This window comes from Pseudopipra pipra, chromosome 3 (assembly GCF_036250125.1).
Source record: "Pseudopipra pipra isolate bDixPip1 chromosome 3, bDixPip1.hap1, whole genome shotgun sequence".
Classification (NCBI taxonomy): Eukaryota; Metazoa; Chordata; class Aves; order Passeriformes; family Pipridae; genus Pseudopipra; species Pseudopipra pipra.
Window position 1 is genome coordinate 26,109,172 of NC_087551.1, and position 20,737 is coordinate 26,129,908.

At 37.7% G+C, this 20,737-nt stretch overlaps 1 protein-coding gene across 4 annotated transcripts in view; it reads right to left on the reverse strand.

Moving 5' to 3' along the window:
* THADA (THADA armadillo repeat containing) overlaps positions 1–20,737 on the reverse strand; it is a 164,133-nt gene that overhangs the window by 38,031 nt on the left and 105,365 nt on the right. For all 4 annotated transcript variants that reach the window (XM_064648360.1, XM_064648361.1, XM_064648362.1 and 1 more), the window contains exon 31: positions 8,578–8,663. In XM_064648360.1, the coding sequence (XP_064504430.1) occupies positions 8,578–8,663 (86 nt within the window). The remainder of the gene's footprint in view (positions 1–8,577; positions 8,664–20,737) is intronic.

Here is a 20,737-nt window from a genome sequence, read left to right on the forward strand (position 1 = left end):
GGCTTGATGTAGTGAAAGAAACTGCAGCATCAGTGCAAAGCCATGTCACAGCATTATCCTCTAGATGACACAGCTGACTTCCACCTCTTCACAATGCCAACTTGTGTATTTTATTTGCTACATTTTCTGAAACCCTCCAAACACACTGGTTTTATATACTGGCATCATAGCATAAACTAGCATTAATGCCCATGTCACACGACAAGTATCCAACAGCCAGAATTCCTTAATTTCTGAGCTGTCTGGTTGCCTTGGAGAGGGATTAGGCCTTCGTCTCAGTTATTACACAGACTGACTCCACAGACACCAGTTTAACAACAGAAATAATCCTAGGCAGTTGAAAGAAAAAGGTTCAAGTTCGAGCACCTCAGTTCAAGAAGAGAAACAGCTTCAGTTTTGGAGCCCTGCACCCTCTCTGCTTCCTACCCCTCAGCTGCACTTCAATAATACACATCAACTAGCTCAGTTATTCAACCCAAGTGTATAATTCTATTACTTTCATATAAAAAACATAGTGGAGCTACTGACTCCTAGAACTACTACTTTGCAGAGATTGATACAAGAGTCTTTGCTAACAGATCCTCCTTTTCTGTACACATCAGATCCTTCTGTTTTGGATGCCTTTTGGATGACTTTTTTCCCCATGCAATTGTGACAGACTGAACACTGTGGCTCATGTATTTTACGGAAAGTCTCTTTAGAATTGGATGTCTCAATGGCAAGGCCGTCAGCAAAATAAGACTGTCTGCATATTTGCTTAGCCTCAGAACACCAGAAAGCAAATCCTTCTGCATTCATCTTGTGCTCCACATGTTCTCCAACACTCTTTTTTCACACAAATATGTACAAAAGGAAGGAATGCCCCTGTCTTATTACAATGCAGTGGAAATATTCCTGCTTTCAACTTCATCACTAAGAAATTTTTCCAGGCTTTCATGTAAATGTTTTCTCATCTGCTTAGCTTTAAGTAAACTCTTTCCTTTGGCTTACATCAAAATATCCAACCAAACCAGAAATCCACACTGGTTCCCAAAGCAAATGTCAGCCTCTGTTGTTAAGATACAATAAAGACATACTTCTATTTACAAACAAAAATCACTGTACAGTTTGAACAACCAGCTGCTTTGAGAAGGAAGAACAAATTCTCGCTGACCAAAGAAGGATCGTGGCAAACGGCAGTCTTGTCCAGGATGCTGACAGATGCAAAAGAGCCCCCCAGAATTAAGTGGATTAATTTTATTTAAATCTAAACTTCTTTCACCTCCTTGACAGCTAACATGCAGGACTGATTATGTACTTCTGCAGGATTCAGTAATTTTACAGTGACTGTCTAGGCTACTGCCATTGGACAACTCTCCCTATCATCAGGTGTATACTGTGTGAGGAGCTTTTGTTTTGAAATGTGATTAGCACAGATATAAGTATTTGCACACTTCTAGATAAATATTGAGAATAAATCCTGTATGCAGGTCCTCGAGCATCCAAGCCATCTTCCATCTTCCTACTACAGGCTCCAGAAAAGAAGAACAAAGCAGAGGAAAAGGGGAGAAGTTACTAGCAGCATCAGAAAAGTTACTGACACTCTGCAAGGGCAGACAAGAACTACAGGAGCAGCAATAAAATGTTGCTATGCCCGCAGTGCAACAGTTACAGGAAGGGGTCCAAGAATCAGAAAGTGGGATATTCATCATCATCATTCACCAAGACCTGCAAGAAAGTACAATTATTTATGGACTGAGGTTAAAATCCTTTGCACTCTCAAACTACCATCTATTTATGGGTATCTGAAGAGATCATATGAATAGAGAGAAGGCTGAGAGGTAATCAGTGCCAAGAAGAGATTTTCCTAGACAAATACTAAGGAAAAGTATTTGCTTTCAAATTTTTCCTTTTTATTAAAAGTGGATTAGGCAAAGTCACTGCTAAATGGAAAAAAAATGCAAAAAGAACACAAAAGTCTATTTTATCATACTGCCAAACTAAGGCGACTGTTGATGATCATGAAAGGGGCATATTTTACGCAGGATGTTTTCTTTTAAAGACATCTGCAACTTCAACATCAGAAACTAAGCATCAGTATTCACAACATAATTCAAAACTACAAAGATGAGTGATTAACAGAATCCATGGATGACTTACCACTGAGGACAGAAGCATCCCATTGCATTTTGTACAGTATAAGGGAAAGTTTTCAATTAAAAAAAAAAAGGGAAAAAGAAAAAAACATTTGATCTGGACACTGAGACTGCTATTTTTCTTACAGCTTCTCTCTGGCACAGCACCGAGTTTTCCACTGTTTTGCATTCATACAGAATTGTAAAAACCCTTAGAGACAGTGCAAGTCAGCCAGTGGTACATGGTGGAATCTAAAGAGAAACTGATTTCAGAAAGATGAGCAGTCTCTGTCTTCACATGGGGACAGAATTTTAACTGCTAACAATAATAAATACAATGAACTCCACTTTCCACTAGTGTCACATTTCAGGTAACACCTTTCCATATTCCCTGTTAAACACAGCATTCCACCAGTATCATTCTCTACTCTCAACAACCCTCCTCCTTTCACTGTGTCCTCACCATCTTTCTAAAAACACTTCAACTTTCCACCTCCTAAATCTGTGCCATGAGTTCTGCCTCTAGCATTTCCTAGACAGCTCGCTGGTGTAGCACACCTCCATCTCCTTTCTCCAACCATTTATTATTCTTTTCAGCCTCTGTCCATCTGTTTTGTCCTTCTGCCTCACATTCATTTTTTGTTCTGTCTTTGGACCACCTTAACATAGTACATCCCTCACTTCTTCTGCCTCTGGCATTTTACTGTCCAGTAACTCCCAGTCACTCCCTGTGTCTTGGACCTCCAACAATGACATCCTCAACTTCTTCATTCTCCTGTCTGCATTGAATCAGAATACTGAGTACCTAAATACATTTCCTTTTGACTTCTCTAATTTAATATTAGTTGGCACAGGCCATTTAGATGATCCTATAAATATGTTTCAAATCTTTATCTTCCATGAGTCAAAATAAAACATTTATCCAGTGCCATAGTCAATATACCAGCACACAAAGTTTATATGCTTTCTGACATAATTAAAAAAAATTGCTTTCAATTTGTCAGGACAGAATTTAAATTTAAACTAATTAGACCAAATAACCAAACAGCTATTAATAAGCTGCCAGTGTTTTTGTTCAAATAACTGTTTGGCCGTACTTCTTAAGGATCTAGGCAAAGAAAGTTTAAGTATGGCTAAATATTCAACCTAAGTTATTCCTGTCAAATTTTTAGCATTTAAAAATTACCAGACTATAAATTAGCCTGCAGAAAAAAAACTTATTTTAGTTACCATATAGCTTCTTTCCAAAATAACGAAAGAGTAAGAAGTACAATACAGAAAAAAGGTGGCCACAGCCTTCAAATGCTATTTAAAAGTCCTGCAAATCATGTACTTCAGGCAAAACATTTACCATATTCCTATGCAAAAAAGGTTTGGGCTTTCATTGCAACGCACTCAGAAGTTTGATAATCCATATATTATTTCTACCAATGCATTTTATAACTTCTAATTAAAAAGGAAAAATATAACTAAGAGAATGGTATTTGTAGTATATATTACTTTAAACATGGTCTTTTGCTGTATTTGAGAGCAGACAGCAGACAGTTGTACATAATTGCCCGTGTTTCTGATCACATACACACATACGTTAAGTGCACAGTGTTTTTTGCAAACATTTCTTCTGTTCATGAGTAGAATTTAAGAATCCTAACCAGGCTACTTCTACAAAAAGTTTAGCTATCTGGAAGATAGTAAAAAAAATGAAAGTATTTTTTTGCAAAACTCAAGGAAAGAATGTATTAATGAGAGCAGAATATTGGCTGATCTATTTCAGTATCAAAACAATCTATTTATGAACAGGATTAATCATGTAAATACTAAGTAACTGTTCCTACTGTTGACACCAACACTGGAGTTTCGTTAATCTCAAGAACTTTTATAAATTCTTCCACCTCAAATGTAGAAAGGAAAAATGCATAGTTAGACTACAAGTGGCAGCTTCTCCTAAATCATTGATTCATCCTATTTGACATCCTGTTTAAAGTTTCCTCTTTCTCATCAAACTTGAATTTTGAAGACACTATACTCAGTAACAGCCCAAACCAGCCAGCGGACTGACAGTATAAGGATAAAGGAACAACTTGGCAGGATTATCTTTAGCAAACTTTTCTTTCATCTTTTCCCTTTTCTGTTCTACATCCTACTTCACTTACGTTGATGGGCTTTCTGGACTCAACACTACATTTTATCAACAAGTGCCATTTTTTGGAACACAACCCTGAGTAAAATGTGCTTTTATTAGTCAAGTATATTTTAGACAGTTGCATCCATTTTCCCTTCATGAAATGACAAAATAGCATAAGAAAACTATTCCAAGACATGAGCAAGAAAGAAAACATGACCACTTTGTCCTGTGGCATTTTTCATCTGTTACAGAGAGACAGAGCATCCCAGATCTGAGCTTCACTGCAACACACCACTCTGGCTCCTGTATTACCAGTAGTGCAAGATCTTAATAATACTCTCATCTTACTGTTTAGCTTTAAACACCAATTTCCAGAAGATCTGAAAGCAGGAATCTCTATGACAGGTCCTCTCAAAAGTATACATATTCAACACAGGAATCTTATTTACTGGAATAGCATATCACAGCAGAGCCTGCCTGTAGTCTGGTTTCCATCTCTTGCAAAGCCCATCTCTGAGTGCAAAGAAAAACGTCTAACCTCAGACACACACACACAGATGTGGAGCTCTACAGCTTGGCAGACCTCTGCATCTAACTCTTGCTGATCAAAACTTGTGAATTTGCAAATAGTTATACACACAGTTAAGGCTAGACACATTTTCACATGGACTCAGGGGCTTTTTCACCCCCCCTCCAAAGGTGCCTACAAGTGTTTCTTTATTCCTCCTATAATGTTTGAAGCAGCATACAAGTGCCAGACAATCCTCTGGAAGAAGACTGCATTGTCCTACCCAATAGACTGACAAGTCCCTAGACATCCGTGATTCCTAGTCCATAAAAACAGTTACTGCTGAGAAAATACATCAACGAGGTCTGCAAGAAAAAATTCACTGGATGATATAAATAATTATTAATAGCAGCAACAGACATTAGCTCATCAAATAATCCTATACCTGGTAGGAACTTTTCCCCCCCTCTCAATAAAGGTAAAAATAGCATTTTTATTTATATAGTTTAATTTTTTTTTATTTTTTTAAAGGTTTGCTTCCAACCACAATTGATAACAGAATAAAAATATTTGTAAGTTTACATAGTCTTGGCATTATGTATTGTCTCTGCATCTCTGAAGACCCTCAGGCACATCAGGAACTAGAAGAAAAGCTCTAGATTTTGCATATCAACTCAAGGAAAGAAAACTGTCTTTTCACAGTGACATGAATCAGGCAACACTTCCATCCAGTCCAGCAAACCAGAAAAACTATGGGGTTTTTTTTGTTTAAGACAAATAATCATCATTTGACCAACAATAAATTTTTAGCTGGACGAGATGCTTTTGGTATCCATTACTCCCTGCCTTCCTAAGCCGACATTTTAAAGTTTTTTTTATTTGTGAAGTAAACTCCCTAAGGGCTATCCTGCACTTTAACAGACAGATTTTATTAATTGAGAACAACAAATCACTTGCAGAAAATAATCATAACGTAGGAAAGGCCTAGGCAGAGCTGTACTCTGAAAACCTCTTTGTAATTGTAGCCTCTTTAGACAGGCATAATCAATTAGAAGTGGTCTGATTTTAACCAGTTGCAGGCTCATTACATTGCATTCCCATTTCTGTTGATGAAAATCAGTTTCAGCCTGTGGCCTGGAACTCATATACAGCACTTCCTGGGGCCTCTTAGATAAACACATCAAGAAACAGTTTTATTTGGATTTGTCCTTCACCCTTTATTCATTGAAACAATTTTACAAATCAAGATTAGAACAGAGAAAAATTGGCTCATAACCAGAGATACACATATATGAGTAAAATATTTAATCTGAGAAAAGTATAAAGCTTCAGTTAATAATCATTCCTTAAAAACATTTAAATGGGAGACTCAAAACATTCATTTTCAACTGGTGAGTTTAGTCTTTCTCTTACTGTGTCATGGGACACTCAGTTTCTATTTAATATAAACATATTACTCCTTCCTTTCAGAGGAGCTTCTGCCTGTGATACATAAAATTGTCCCTAATGTATCTTGAAGTTTTCAAAACAGTATTTCTAGTCTAAGCTTTTACTCTTTGTAGATACTGCCTGCAATATGTAATTTTAAACCTATGCAGGAATGAAACTTTTAAGCAAGACAATACTAAATGAACTATCCTCGAGCAGACAGAATCTGCAAAAATAATTGCTTCCCTTCTGCAGAAATTGTACCTTACAGCACCCAGGTTTGGTACAGTCCACATGAGCTTTGAAAAATAAATTAATTCACTACAGTCAGTAAATCCAGCCACAGCATGGTGCAGTCCCTCAGGCTCAAAGGGCTATTCACAAGTCAGGGGCATTAAAATAAAAGAGAGGATTTTCCTAGTGTGAAGAGGTCTATAAAAGCCTTTGCAAATGTGCAGCAATTGTTTAAAAACCAAAACAGACAAAAAACCAAAGATAACTGAAATAGGAAAGAGACTGATAAAGGAAATGCAATGCTTACTAAGGAAGCAAAATGAGGAGCCCTTGCCTGGAATACTGGCTGTTCCTTCGTAAAAGAAAATACACAAATAGAGCTGAAGGGTGAGTGATAAGAATAACAGAAGAGGAAAAAACCTTCATATGAAGAGAATACAGAAAGACCAGAATGATTCATACTACAAAGGAAAATAATGGAGCTAGAGGATCATGATTTAAAAAAGTGTAAAAATTAATATTCCAAAGAGGACCTTTCTTTTAAAAAGGATTCAAAGTAAGAGGGCGATGAGCCCAAATATGGTTGAAGGAGGCTCTGGGGGCTGTTTTTGCTTATTTTGTAAGTATGATACACAGCTAGACTTTTTAATGTACTGCAAAGGATAATCACTAAGGCCAATGGCATATGAGGACTTAAGAAACTTTATTTCATAGATATAACAAAAATAAATAAATATACATTATAATAACTATTTAACCCAAAAATACATTAAAGACTCAAGAAAAAATTTATTCCTAGAGATATGTTATAGTGAAGATGCTTTATATAAGGTGGTGCATTCCTCCCTATAAAGCATGTGGCCCTTACCTAGTCACCAACAGCAGCCAATACCCAACACAATGAGGCCTACAGGGCAACATTATCTGGAAATTTCCTTCACTGAACAGCATAGCTTGACACCTGAGATACATGAGAGAGGAATGACTCTTCAGAGGACATGAAAGATCAGACTCATCTCCTGGAGTGCCCGATAACCCCAACCATCATCTCCTGGTCTAGTGGAAGTCACCTGTCACATACTCCCTTATGTCTGTACTCCTGTTCTAAGGTCTAGATTCTCCATCCTCCTGTCTGAAGAAGTTAATTTCAGACACATTCATCATCAACCTGCTTTCCTAACAACTATCACTATCTGATCTATACATTCACAAGAAATCACACCAATAGTGATTAAAGGATTAGAATGGAACTACTTCTACCAAAGGTCTAGGCAAAAAAAGCAAACGGAATTAGTTTTAAAATTAAGAACAGCGCCCACAACATGACTATCTGAAATAAAGAACGGTTCCAAAGACTTAAATGCAGTGTTAAAATCAGACATTAAGAATTTTAATGAAATGACAGAACTGTTCTTTAATTGCTTTCCTGGACTGACAAGGTAATTTGTTACTCACTTGTTCCTAAGAAATGAACAAAACAGGCCCATAAGGAAGCTAGTAACAGCTGACTGAAAATGGCCTACACGCTGCCACACTTGAAAGGGTATCCATTCCTTCATACCTTTGTTTTTCTTATTGTTTAGAGCTTGTTTTGTATTGTTGCAAACTATACTCTGCAACACTATAACCACTGATATTTCTGACTGGTTCTTCAAAAAATTCACAGTGATAAAGAAACAAAATAAAAAAAAGAAACTGAAAGAAACTCACAGTTGTTTCTTATAAAACTTCTGAACGTGAAAAAACACTTTCTCTGAAACACTTTCAAGTGTCTCATGAAGGAACATCTCCGTGGTTTTCTGGAGAGGTTAAAGTAGCAATATTCCAGGGTCTGGATTTTGTTTGTATTTACAACCTTCGATCAGAAAAACATTTTGGAACATGGAGAGGATCTTTTTTGTTGTTAGCCATTCTAGGACTAGGAATACTGCAAGATCATCTCTTCAAGCTTTGACATGGAGCCATACCTCATTCTTCTCATCAACAAAACCTAGGACTAGCTCTTCAGAAGGCAGAATAGAGGGCACTTTTACACGAAGCAGCTAAAGGACTCTAGCATTCAGTAGATACCTGAGTGCAAGTAATACACTATTGTTTCTCCAGATTCAACAGAGCTCAGAAATAGATACAGATATTCCAACCAATTTATACAACCACATTTGACTTACCTTGCTTTTTACACTTCCCCAGGTGAGTACTCAGCATCACAAGGACATCAAGATAGGCGGCTCTGGTCACCAGACAAGGATTCAGCCTAAAAAAAAAACCAAAAAACCAAATTTCTAAAGATTGAATCCTTATAACATTCTGCTCAGAAACAGCAGTGAAACACACCAGCTTGGTGTGTCTATTTTAATTAATGAAGATCAACTACTGGTCAAATTAGACTGCATATATAAAATAATTATGCCAAGTTATCTAAGCTTCACTTCCTGGTCCATTCCAAATGAGAGTCTTCCTTGCAAACTGGGTGTTGCCAGTTTGCAACACCCTTCCTCCATCCACCAAATCACAGCTTATACATTTAATTATTATTGGATGAATCAGCTTGCCCTGGCAATTAGTGTGCCTTTCTTTTGTTTATAGATAATGTGTGTAACTAAATGCATTAACGAAAAGAAGTCTTCAGGTCTTACTGTTACAGCTCATAAAAGAGAAACTTCTCTTGAAAGGTACCTACTACACCTTTTTAACAGCCATAGCTCTCTCACTGTTCTGATGAAGATCATGCATGTTTTTAAAATTACGTATTTCTTTTCCCAGACAAGAAAACTTGGGATTCTGTGTGTGTAATGCAATTGGTAATTAGCTACTTTCTTTTCTACCTCTTCAATTTGCAAGTGATAGACATTTACTTTCTCTTCAATTAGAAAATTAAAATTAGGTTAACAACTTCATTTTTCTTTGCATTGCTATCACTCTATGTTTCAGCCAAGAAATTTTTTTTTAAAATATAACTTAGAATGTGAACAAACAGGAAATGTAGTTCAAAACACAGAAATTATTTTAATGAGACCAATGGGACTTGTACTAAAACAAAACCTCTCAGAATCAAGCAGCACAAGCTTAAAGTATGACTAATTCTGTTCAGTATTTCATTTTTATTTTATCTGGCACTGTCTTTGTATGCTTATCTTGATGTCTGAAACTCTTTCAAAAAATTGTTAATTAAAAATGTTCCAACAAACATTCTCAACCCTAGCATCTTTAAAATTCAAGGAAAAAAGCTTTTTCAAATAAGATATGTGATCATGACATAAAAATGCAGGGTTTGAGGTCCTTACGTAGTTTCGCAGCTGTATTTGCCTATGGAGAGCTAGCCTATGAACCTGTTAAAAAAGAGAACTTTAACCAGAAACATTGCTCTCACCTTCAGTAATAAATTCTGCAATAAGCCCAAAGGACTTATGTTTTCTTTTACGGCCTACAATATTAGGCATCCATGTAACACAGAGCAGACTACATACTACCAGGATCTCTCTTTTAAAGAGTTTTATTCTCCTTTTGGACACTTTCTTGGTAGGGAATTAGTTTAGGTCCATAGCTCCAAAAACTTCTCCATGCTTGCTTCCTACCACTTTCCTTAGCACAAGAGCTAAAAGCTTGCCTGCTGAGAAGATGCACATCAGTTAGAACTGATGCTATAAGAAGCCAAAGCAATTTTAATATGACCTATTTCGGAAGAATTGTATTAGGCAGACTTAATTTCTATCCATCTTTGCTAAAAAAAAATCTCTTCTGTATCTTGGGCATCCAGCTGTTGCTTAAATTGTTCTTCACAAACCTTTGTGAAAACACCACCAAGAAATACAGAGTTAGGAGCTCAACCCATGAGAAAACAGAGTGACCGATCAGTCAAAGGCTTAGAAGAAAAAAAACCCACAAGAGGCCTCTCACAAGTACTCATAAAATGGATTAAAGCAGCCACAACAGACTTAAGATGAAGAACATAATGCCTACTGCAGTACAGCTCCCTTGAAAAGTGGAAGATTTGCTTATTATTCCATCTTTCCAGTGGAAAGAAAATTTCCAATGTACAGACTGTGCCTCGGGAAAAATATGACTGATGCAACTGTTACTGAAGAAGAGGCAACAGCAACACTGACGTGGTTTTTTATTCTGGTCTAGCTTTTAAGCACTTACCACTTCATTTTGAGTATGTACATACACATGTTTTGATTTTGAAATGAGACTTTGCTATCATAAAACATGCCAAACGTTTGTTCCTGGCTGGTTCTGTTGCTCTGGTGATGCTAGTGAATTCTCATCCATATGTGCCAGATAGACACAACAGGAAATTCAGTTTTCCAAAAACAAGAAATTTCAGTGTTGTTCAGACTGTAGCAGAAAGCTCAGTCTTCAAGACAATCAAACTGTGATTTACATAACAGACCTGACAGCCAAAAATCACATGCTGAACATTTCAAATGATGGACTGCGCAGTATTTAAGATGACCTGTTCATGCAGAACTTCAACAATGAGAGTGGGAAGAGTACAAAATGTTTCTTTTTTAACACAGATATCCAAATAAAGTGGTGTTCTCATAAACAAGATTTGAGGAAATCTGTCTCAGAACAAGCAAGTCACAGCAGTAGCAAAGGTGGGAGCTCCAGATATCTGGAACAGCATTCATTTTTTTTTGTTCAAAACCCAAAAATTATTTTATCTCCCTTCAAACAAGGATATTAATGGAAACAAATAGATCATATGCTCACTCCAGATGATAAACTGTATGTGACTCTGAACGGGGGTAGAGCTAGAGATGTTTAGAATTCTCATATCTAAGTGTATATCCACACAGCAATGAAAAACGGGTATCAAAACAACATTCATACTATTACACACATATACTAATAATAGGCTAGTGATGTCAGGGCAGAGATCCATACCTGATTAAAGTAATGCTTTATCTACGTTAGCCAATTGGTTGGTGTAACAGCAGCACATTTGGAATTCAAAGAGCTGGCACCAAAGATCCAATGGACACCCTACACACTGCACCAGATGCATTAAACCATAATTTTCAGAAGTTAAATTTGTGGCTTTTGCTTCTGCTTGGATACAGAGTTTATAGCCAGCCTACTCCAGGAATCTCAGTGCATTAAGAAGCTTACCCCTCAGTTTCTAGCACTCTTTCATGATGCTTTAACTTCAAGCTTGACTGTCCAGGTGGAAATGAAAATCAGGTCACAGGTAACTGCTAAGTTAAATTTCACTAACAGTCAATACTGCAGAATATTTCGACACATCTGATTGAAGAGAGGTCAAAGGCTGTTTGCTCCAAGTAACATGTAAAAGGCAAGTACTGTCACAGACTTGACCTGCCAGGCACAGGGAAAGAAGCCTCCTGCAACAGGAGGGACAGAAAGGATTACTACTTAGCAAGCACAAGGCAAAGAAGAAATATGTTTCTAATTTAATCAAGGAGAATGAAATTATGACAGGAGGAGCTGCTGTGTCCCTACTAGATCATCCAATGAGAAAAGGCTAAGAGAAAAGAGAATTAGGATCGTTCAGCCTGGAAAAGAGAAGGCTTCAGGGTGACCTAACTGCAGCCTTCCAGTACCTGAAGGGAACCTACAAGAAAGATGGAGAGAGATGTCTTGCAAGGCCATGTAGTGATAGGACAAGGGGCAATGGCTTCAAACTGAGAGCAGTTTAGATTGATATTCAGAAGAAACTCTTTACTGTGAGGGTGGTGAGGCACTGGAATGGGTTTGCTTAGAGAAGTTGTGGATGCCCCACCCCTGGAAGTGTTCAAGGCCAGGTTGGATGGGGCTTTGAGCAACATGGTCTAATGGAATGTGTCCTTGTTCATGGCAGTGGAGTTGGGACTAGGTGATCTTTAAGGTCCCTTCCAATCCAGGTGATTCTATTGTCCTAGTTAGAACCAGTTGATGAACTGAGACCAGTTCATCACTGTGTGGGTGTAATCCAAACTGTGTATTCTACACCCTCCATGCCATTTCCCAGAAACTCTTAACAACAGACCATTTGCAGCAGCTGCCCAGAGCACACCTGACCCCTCAGGCTATAAGCTGGGTGTTAAGAGGCTTGTGAGATAGGAGGATGCTCCTGTCCTCATACCCACGACTTACAATCACTCATTGTGGAACTCCCCGCCCTGGGGGAGATACTGGGCACTCCTGCCTGAACCTGAGTGTAATCTTGGTGTCTTGGGACTTCTGGTACCATTCATTGGATCCAGAGGAGGACCAGAACCTTGACCGGACTGCAACCACTACTTTAAACCAGACTGCGATCACCACCCTTGACCAGACTGTGACCAGCACTCTCACCAACAGGTTTTCCCTCTCCTTTTAGTCTGGACCCAGGGAGACCACATGGGGCTCAGCACAGAGGCCAACGAACACCACTCTGTTCATGCCCCAGGATGCTGACTTATACATCTGGGTTTTGTGGGTTAAACCAAATGTTTGTCCATATAATTGTATTTATGGAATTATTTTTATTAAATTGTAACTCTGACTTACAATCTCTTTGGAGCTGGGTTAATTTCTCCTGCTGGTTTACCTTTAAACCAGCACATCTATAATCACAGAACTCCACAAAACACATAAGGTGATTGAAACACAAGTCAAAAAAGTTAAAGGGAGTGAAGGTTTCAAATGGCTTACACATATATTTTTGTAAATGCCCAGAGCTCCTCCCCAACAGTATCTTCAGTGTGGGGGAAATAAGGGTCTTTTTAAATTTTATTTTATTATTTTAGGTAGGCATGGCTGAACAGTAGAAAATATGAAAACGCAGGAGCCAGTTTCCATATTACTGACACTTTATAGCAGATTTCTGGATTAGATCCTAAAATAAAAGTCTTCCAAACCTGGCCAATTTCTTATCATTAATGCTGAACGAGTCATTGGGAATAGGATAGTCAGACCTCTTTGTAATTGCATTTTCAATTCTGGCATGTTAATATAAAATTAGAGAAGAGTTCAAGTCACTTGCAGGAAGAAACCTTGTGTTAGACATTAAGAGTCTAGGGATTCTTTTCAAAGAAAAAGGTTAATGGAACCAAACAGTCTGTTAAAATCCACAGGCTCCTGTTCAAATGCCTATGAAGAGGCACTTACAGAATATAATATGACCAGAGTAACAATAAGCTATTTGTTTTCAACAAGGAACTGCCTGGTAGGTGAATCAGGAAGCATACCCTGCAGGAGATATTCCCTCTCTGTAGATGTAAATCAGACCGGGCAGGTTCAGAAGCTCCATGTGCAATACTGGGGGTTGTTCCAGCTGGCTTTGGCTACCTGCAGTAGCGCCAGGACCGCTCTGCCTTTACCTCCTTTAAGAACCACTGACTGCAGCTTACGTCTGTGTAACATGAAATCAATCCTAGGCTCTCACAGTTTGGAGCTCTACAAATATTATTTTTTAAATCTTTGATTCACCTATTATAGTTAAGTCATGCTGAATTTGAGGTAATCGTTGGTTTGCTTATTTTGGATTGCAGATCTGATGCAAACCAAAATGGCATTTATTGAAGGAATCAGCAATATGTGGCCACAGACCTCCCGTGCACTTGGCTCACACACATTGTTTCAACTCTATCAAGAACACATGGCTTAACTTCTAAAATTAAGTTTCTTCTGTATTACTGTTTAATTTAAAGAAGATCCACATTAATGACTTATGAAGCAAATTATCTTCTCTTCCAAGGGAACGGTGCAAAGGAGCAAAGAACATGGAAAGCTCACACATTTGGCCTCAATTCTGTCAAAACACTGTGAAAAAGCTTCAAACTAACTAAATAGACAACTCTAACCATGAAGGTTTGCAGAGGCTCTTAAACAGCATTTCTACTCATTACAGGGTACCACTTATAACCACATGGATTTCTGTCTACAAATGAGGATGCCAACACACCTTTATTTATAGTAAATACCAAAGAATTTTGAGGCACAACTCAACATTCTCAGTATCTTCTAAAACCCCCCTGTTTTCAATGACACTAAGTCAGACGACTTAAAAAGCTGACAGCTATTTTCTCCTGGCTCACTCTTTTCCCACCTCACTTCAACATGAGCAACAACAACTGTAACATTAATTTATTGCATTTGTTACATAAATAATACAAATACAAGTTAGTGATTATGAAATCAAAGCTGTTTGTGTTAATGTTTATTACAGTAGGTTTTGGTTATTCTAGAAATTCAATGTTTTCCAAAGAGGTAGTTTATTTTGCTCATATTTTTCCTCCTTAGGAAACAGATGTTGGAAAACTATTAGCAGAACAAGCACTATTTAATATACAGCAACTTACAATATTTACAGAACGTTTAACAACAAAAATCAAAGCATATTTCATCAAACTCTCAATAAGGACTTAAGAAATTTCAAATGCAACCTGACAATCAACGTCTATTAAATAAAAATCCATAACATCTCTTGTGAATTAGTTTAGCTACAGGTACCTTAGTGTAATTACGTGTCTTGGGGATACCTAAAACCTCTTGTAAAAGGTCTCAGAAAAGCTCTGTGTTTCGCACTCTCAAAGCTTTTAGAAAAGTCTGAAAGATTTCAAATCATCCAGCCAGTGCTGCTCTATGAATCTTATTAACTACTAATCTTATTTCTCAAATGGGAATATAACTTTATTAAATAACTAACCAAATAGAATTTCCACATAGTAACATGTAACATGTACATCACTGTTTTGGTCACAGTAAAGCAATATATAATTACACATAGTGTCAGACAATATCGTTTTTAATACAGTGTTTAAATGACTGTTAGCCACTTTTAATCTATTCACTCAGATTGGTTACTCTCAGCCCCGATCTTTAAAAACTGATAACAAGATTTGGATAATGAATCAAGTTAATGTAGAACTCCAGTCAAAATTATACAACTTACAAAGTCACCTACAAATCCTTGTATTTTGGCCAAAAATGTCACGACCCACTCTTAAGCGTCAGGGTAAAGAAACCAGAGCTGACAAGATTACAAGGGCAACCCTTTCAAAGGCCAATTCATAGCTGCTTTGCGAAGAAGAGAATCATCCTTATGACTTGTATGACTGTTTTAATTTCAATTTCCAAAGTGATCAATTAATTAAATGAACTGCCTACTTCTCCTCTGGTCTTTAATGAAAAAGTCACTTTTACTGTAATGCTGCATGTTTCTGGAGCGTTTGGAAAGGCCAAAAAAGACTGAGATTCCCAGAAGGAAGACCTTTTCCTGTAACTGAAGTTATGAGTAGCATTTTAGAAAAAGTCCTATATTAAAAGAAAACTTGTGATCACTAAACACAGTCCCAGTCTTCTGGTTAAATAGCATGCTATTGTCAAAAAATTTTATATTTTAGCTGGCAGAAAATAAATCAGCTTGCTGGTGATAAATTTAAACCCCAAATTCTCCTACTTTCTAGCCACCAATATTCCGTACAGTTTTTGACTCCGACAGATAAATTGGTTTCCTGAACATCATACTCGAGTTAATACACAGGATGCTATTGCACCAGTTCTTGTGTTTCTGAACTTAAAAAACATTTCTGATAAGTCAAAATTTTACAATTGAGGCTGGAATTTCACATTTGGCTCTACAAAAACACAGGAAAAAATTCTGACTAAGTCCAACATGTCCTATTGCCAGGTAGTACTTGGGGACAGGATCTATACAACTTCCTATTGGGGGTTTCCCAGTCTGCTTTGTCTTCCATAATCTTAGCTTTTCAGTTTGGCACACTGGCAACTACATTTTAGGTTTGCAGTATATCTTCCCTTCCCTATCAACTCCCAGTGTACTCCTTGCTGAAAAATGGCAAATCTCTGAAAAGCATTCCTACTTGTGGAGGCCAGATTCTTCTGATATGTGACCTGCAATTTTGTCAGCTAAAGTATCTTCTACATGCGCCAAGAACTGAATCATCTGTAACATCTGCGTCTTGATACAGTCAACTCTACATAACCCTTAGAGAAATATCCATAGGGAGTTTTATCCTTGGAGGGTTGCTGATGAACCAGGCCAAGCTGGCTGTACTGACCACATTTTACCTGCAGAGAGATCTGGTAATGATCACTTGTCATTTATGGAGGCGACAAAGCTTATGGAAATCACTCCTACATATACAACGAGTGGCTGATTAAAAGATTAAATCTCTCAGTGTTTTGGTTATTAGCTTTCAAATTCTGCAGTATTCTAAAGACTGAGGTTTTGGGGGGTATATTTGTTCAGAAGGCAGCCTTCATATTTTAATCTATTTTCTCTCAGAGCCCACATCTGTAGCACTCAATCAACATGCATGGCCTTGCTCTTGTCTTCTTGAGGGGACATTAATAATGGATTTAATTATTAAACTTTGTCCATAGCATTTTTAACCATGTAATACAAAACCAGCACATCAGTGAACATCACGGCCAATAGACCTACATCTAATGGAAAGCATTTAAAAAAATAATAATGAAGCCTGCACTACCAAGTAATCCTTGCTGAGTTCCTGGAAGTGCAGGAACACCCGCACAGAAACAGGAATACAAACATCGAGTAACGATGCATCTGCTTGCCCACTTGGTGCTGCTGAGACCTTCTCAGAGTAATTACCGTGTGCACAGTATCCCTCACTTGCCCATTCTATAAGGACAGGTCATCCAGCCTTATAGCAGGTATTTTCCCCCGAGGGAGTTGCTAGTCTGGTGATTTAAGTTTTTCTACCACCTCCAAAGCCAGACTATTATGTTATTATTTTCCCTAATCTCTGCAAAGGCAGAGATTTTATTGCCTCAAAAAGGAGCTGCAAAAATTATTTTTTTTTTGTGATACCACCAAGAACATCCTGAGTTTCAGCTATTAAGAAAAATTAATTTGTGCTCTGGCTGTCCTCGGTGAAGGATACAAAAAGACTGTGTTTTGTTGGTATTGTTTTTAGCATACCTGATTGATAAAATAATCCTGTCTCTTCTTTTTTTTCTCTTAATGAGAACCTCATGTGATTCCTCAGCAACATCCTAAAAACCTTAGAGGTCAAACTAATCCCATGTGCAAATTTAATGAATTTTACACAATTAACATCAGGAGGCTTACTTATTAAGAACAAGCTATGAAAACTCCTATGTTTATTTAATAAAAAGCATTTTCAGATATGAATGAGGATTTATGTCCAAAATCTGTAATTGTACATGGTTCCTGCCTTCTCTGAATGTTGTACTAGTGGAGAGAAACATCTTAAACAATCTTATCCAAATCTTAATATTCCTGGAATATTCATATTTGAGTTAGGAGTATACCTATGAAGACGAGTCATAGATTATTTTATCTTATGCAAAGTACATCTTAAACTTCAGCCTTAAGTTCAAACATCTCTACTGATACCCAAAGTAGGTGTTCCAAAACATGCAATCATCAACTATCTAAATAAACAGTTTGTAGCTGTGTTAAGGATACTATTATCAAAACTGCTGAAAGAGTGGGCTTGGAGCAGCACAGAAACCTAAATTAGCCAGCTAGAAGCACGTAAGAATTAAATTAATGCCTTCAAGAATACATTTGTGAACAACGACACAGTGTTATGACTCCGTTCTCAAAAGTAAAGACAAACGAGGCTAAACTAAGCTGATGGGTCAGAATGTTGCAGATTAATAAATTACTGCCAAGCACCTGAGGTGCAGTAACTGTTCATAACGGCATGCTTTGCTCTCAGTTGGAACAGAACAACAAAAATTTCCCTTCATGTTTTGTGTGTGCAAGAATACACACATGAATTATTGCTCCAGCTGACAGAAAGTTAACTTTTCAATTTGAAACCTGCTAAACAGATTTCCACAGAGCAAAGCTCAGTTATTAAAACTATTTTCAACTTTTGAACATAACTGTATAATGCATACAGACCACTAACAAACAAAGGTAATTAACTGCCCTTCTAAATGTGTAGGTTTTAAAGACAGAAATTAAAAAGTGGAAAAGTCAGAAAACAGGAAGATGCCAAAGGCAGACAAGTGTGTTGGAAGGACAAGGAGGTTTGTCTTGATGCAGTGGAAGAGGCAAGGGTACTACCTGAAGAGGACTCCTCTGCCAAGGAGGATGACCTTACATTCTCCTTAGTTCTTGGATTCTTGACGTTTTGAAAGTACAAAAACCCCCTTCCAGCTCCCAAATAAGGACCACTTCAAAAAATGACACAGAGGCTGCTAGCAAAGCTGCAGAGAGCCATGGGCATCTTGCACCTATATCTAGGTATGCCTGCATGTGCCACTGTTTTGTCTTTAATAGCCTGCTCACTAGAAACTAGTGCTATCTCTCCTAAGAGGCAGCAAGAAGAAAGGCATATTTAGGTTACAGTCTGAGCCATGAAGTCCTGAAACCACAACAATGCCTCCACATTCCTGCTTTGGCCTAAATGCACCTCACATGAAGTTCCTTCTAGAAAGGACCTAAGACTGGTCATCTGCCTGTTGTCACTCATACAGTGCTGCCAAAAGTGGAGGGGCAACAGGGACACTACAGGCTTGATGGAGTGCCATGGCCATCAACTTGACAAGTTACCATACTCTGCAGCATTATAAAATACCAGTGGGATTTCCCTCATTCAAAGCAGTCATAGTTAGATCATCCTAGAGTCAGCCTGGAGAAAACTGAGCAGCACGTATCTCGATGAACAGTGAACCTGGTTTTGAGCCTGAGCCTGAAATAACTTTTGCATGTATTTGTTGTGTGAGGTCGAATCTTGTGCTCCTACATCAGGACCTATTTGTATTTGAACAGTCCCATCCATAGAGAGCTATAACCAGCAGCACTGCAGAGCACGGGTTACTTGGGTTATGAACCTAAGTGCACACATGGCAGGCGGCCCATTCCACAAGAACCAGGGACTCTTTGCAAAATGCAAAGCCAGTTGGTTTTATACAAGGCTGTTCCACACAAGTTAGTTTCAAGAAAGCAGCCTTCTTAGAAGTAAACTTTCGCAGTGCAGACAGGCTCTCAGCTCAGAAATGGCACATGGCTGGAGGTTAGCAGAGTTATGTTATTTGACTTCTGGCAGAACCTCAAAGTCTTTTCCCCCTCCTGTGGTCTTCAGTAAGAAGGAGGGTGGAAAAAAAAAAATCAAACTCAAAGTACTGGAAAGCAGCATCCTACAGCAAAGCTGTGCAATGACATGATTACACAAATTTTCCAATACCAATACTTTGCCATGCCAAAGGCTACAAATAAAACAAGAGAGAGAGATTTTTGGGACTTCTGTACAACAAATTACCAGCTCCAAAGGCTGCTCTTTTAGCTTTCTGTGTTTATGAAGCAGAAGACATCTAGAGTTAGTCTTGTAACTCCCTGGTATGCAGTTGAGCTAAAACCTTTTTTTTTTTTCAAATTCATATGACAGGGCTTTGAACTCTTTCAAAGGTTTAGCTTGATAAATTGATTATTTTTTGAAAGTTTTCACCACATGAATTTCCATCACTTCATTCCATCATCTCCGTTCTCCAAGAAAGCAGATTTTATATATTTTTTTAATTTCTATTCTTCTCAAAACCCCCTGCACCTCCTTTACATGAAAAAAATACAATGAACTAACACTGGTGTGAAGGTGGAGGAAAGCAATAACATTATTATACCAATTTAAACTAACAAACAGATTTATTCCAAAACAAAATAAAAAACACCAAGTGAAGTATAAACCTGCAAATGTAGTGAAAAGATTCAAACATCACCTTGAGAAATGGATGGAAGGCAGGTCTTATTCACCAAAACATCAAAAATGGAAATACTGTTTATGAATACACAAAAAAGTTAATGTTTTGAAGATGTAAAAAAAAGCCAAGAAGAAAAAGCAACCACGTGTCATTAGTATGAGAAGTCTGCCTTCACAACAGACAGAAAATACCAGTTGAAAAAGTGAATGCTTTATGAAATTCAATTTGGGGAATGTGACCCACTATTTTATTTTCAAAAGGAAAATCAGGTCTCGGAGTGGGGAAGGAAGAAATTAGTATATTACAGGGAATGTGCAATAGCTTCTTGAACTATTCTACACCAATACATTCTGATGAAAGGAAATTACATTCAGGCATTGAAAAAGCAAAAGAACTCCCAAACCAAAACCCAAACACAGAAAAAACCCCACCCAATTCAGGAAACCACTGAAGAACAATAGTTTTTCCTACAGATGCACACATGACAAGTGAGCTTCATTTTTAAGAACCACATATGCAATCCAAAATTTTTTAATTTAAGATTCCTGGAGAAGTTTGTTCCATAGTATGAAGTACGTAGTTGAAAGAACACCAGCAAGAACTTTACAGAACTAGCACAGAAATGTGATTGAAAATTGATGTTTGGGAATAATTTCCCATTTCCCCAGACTTGTGAAC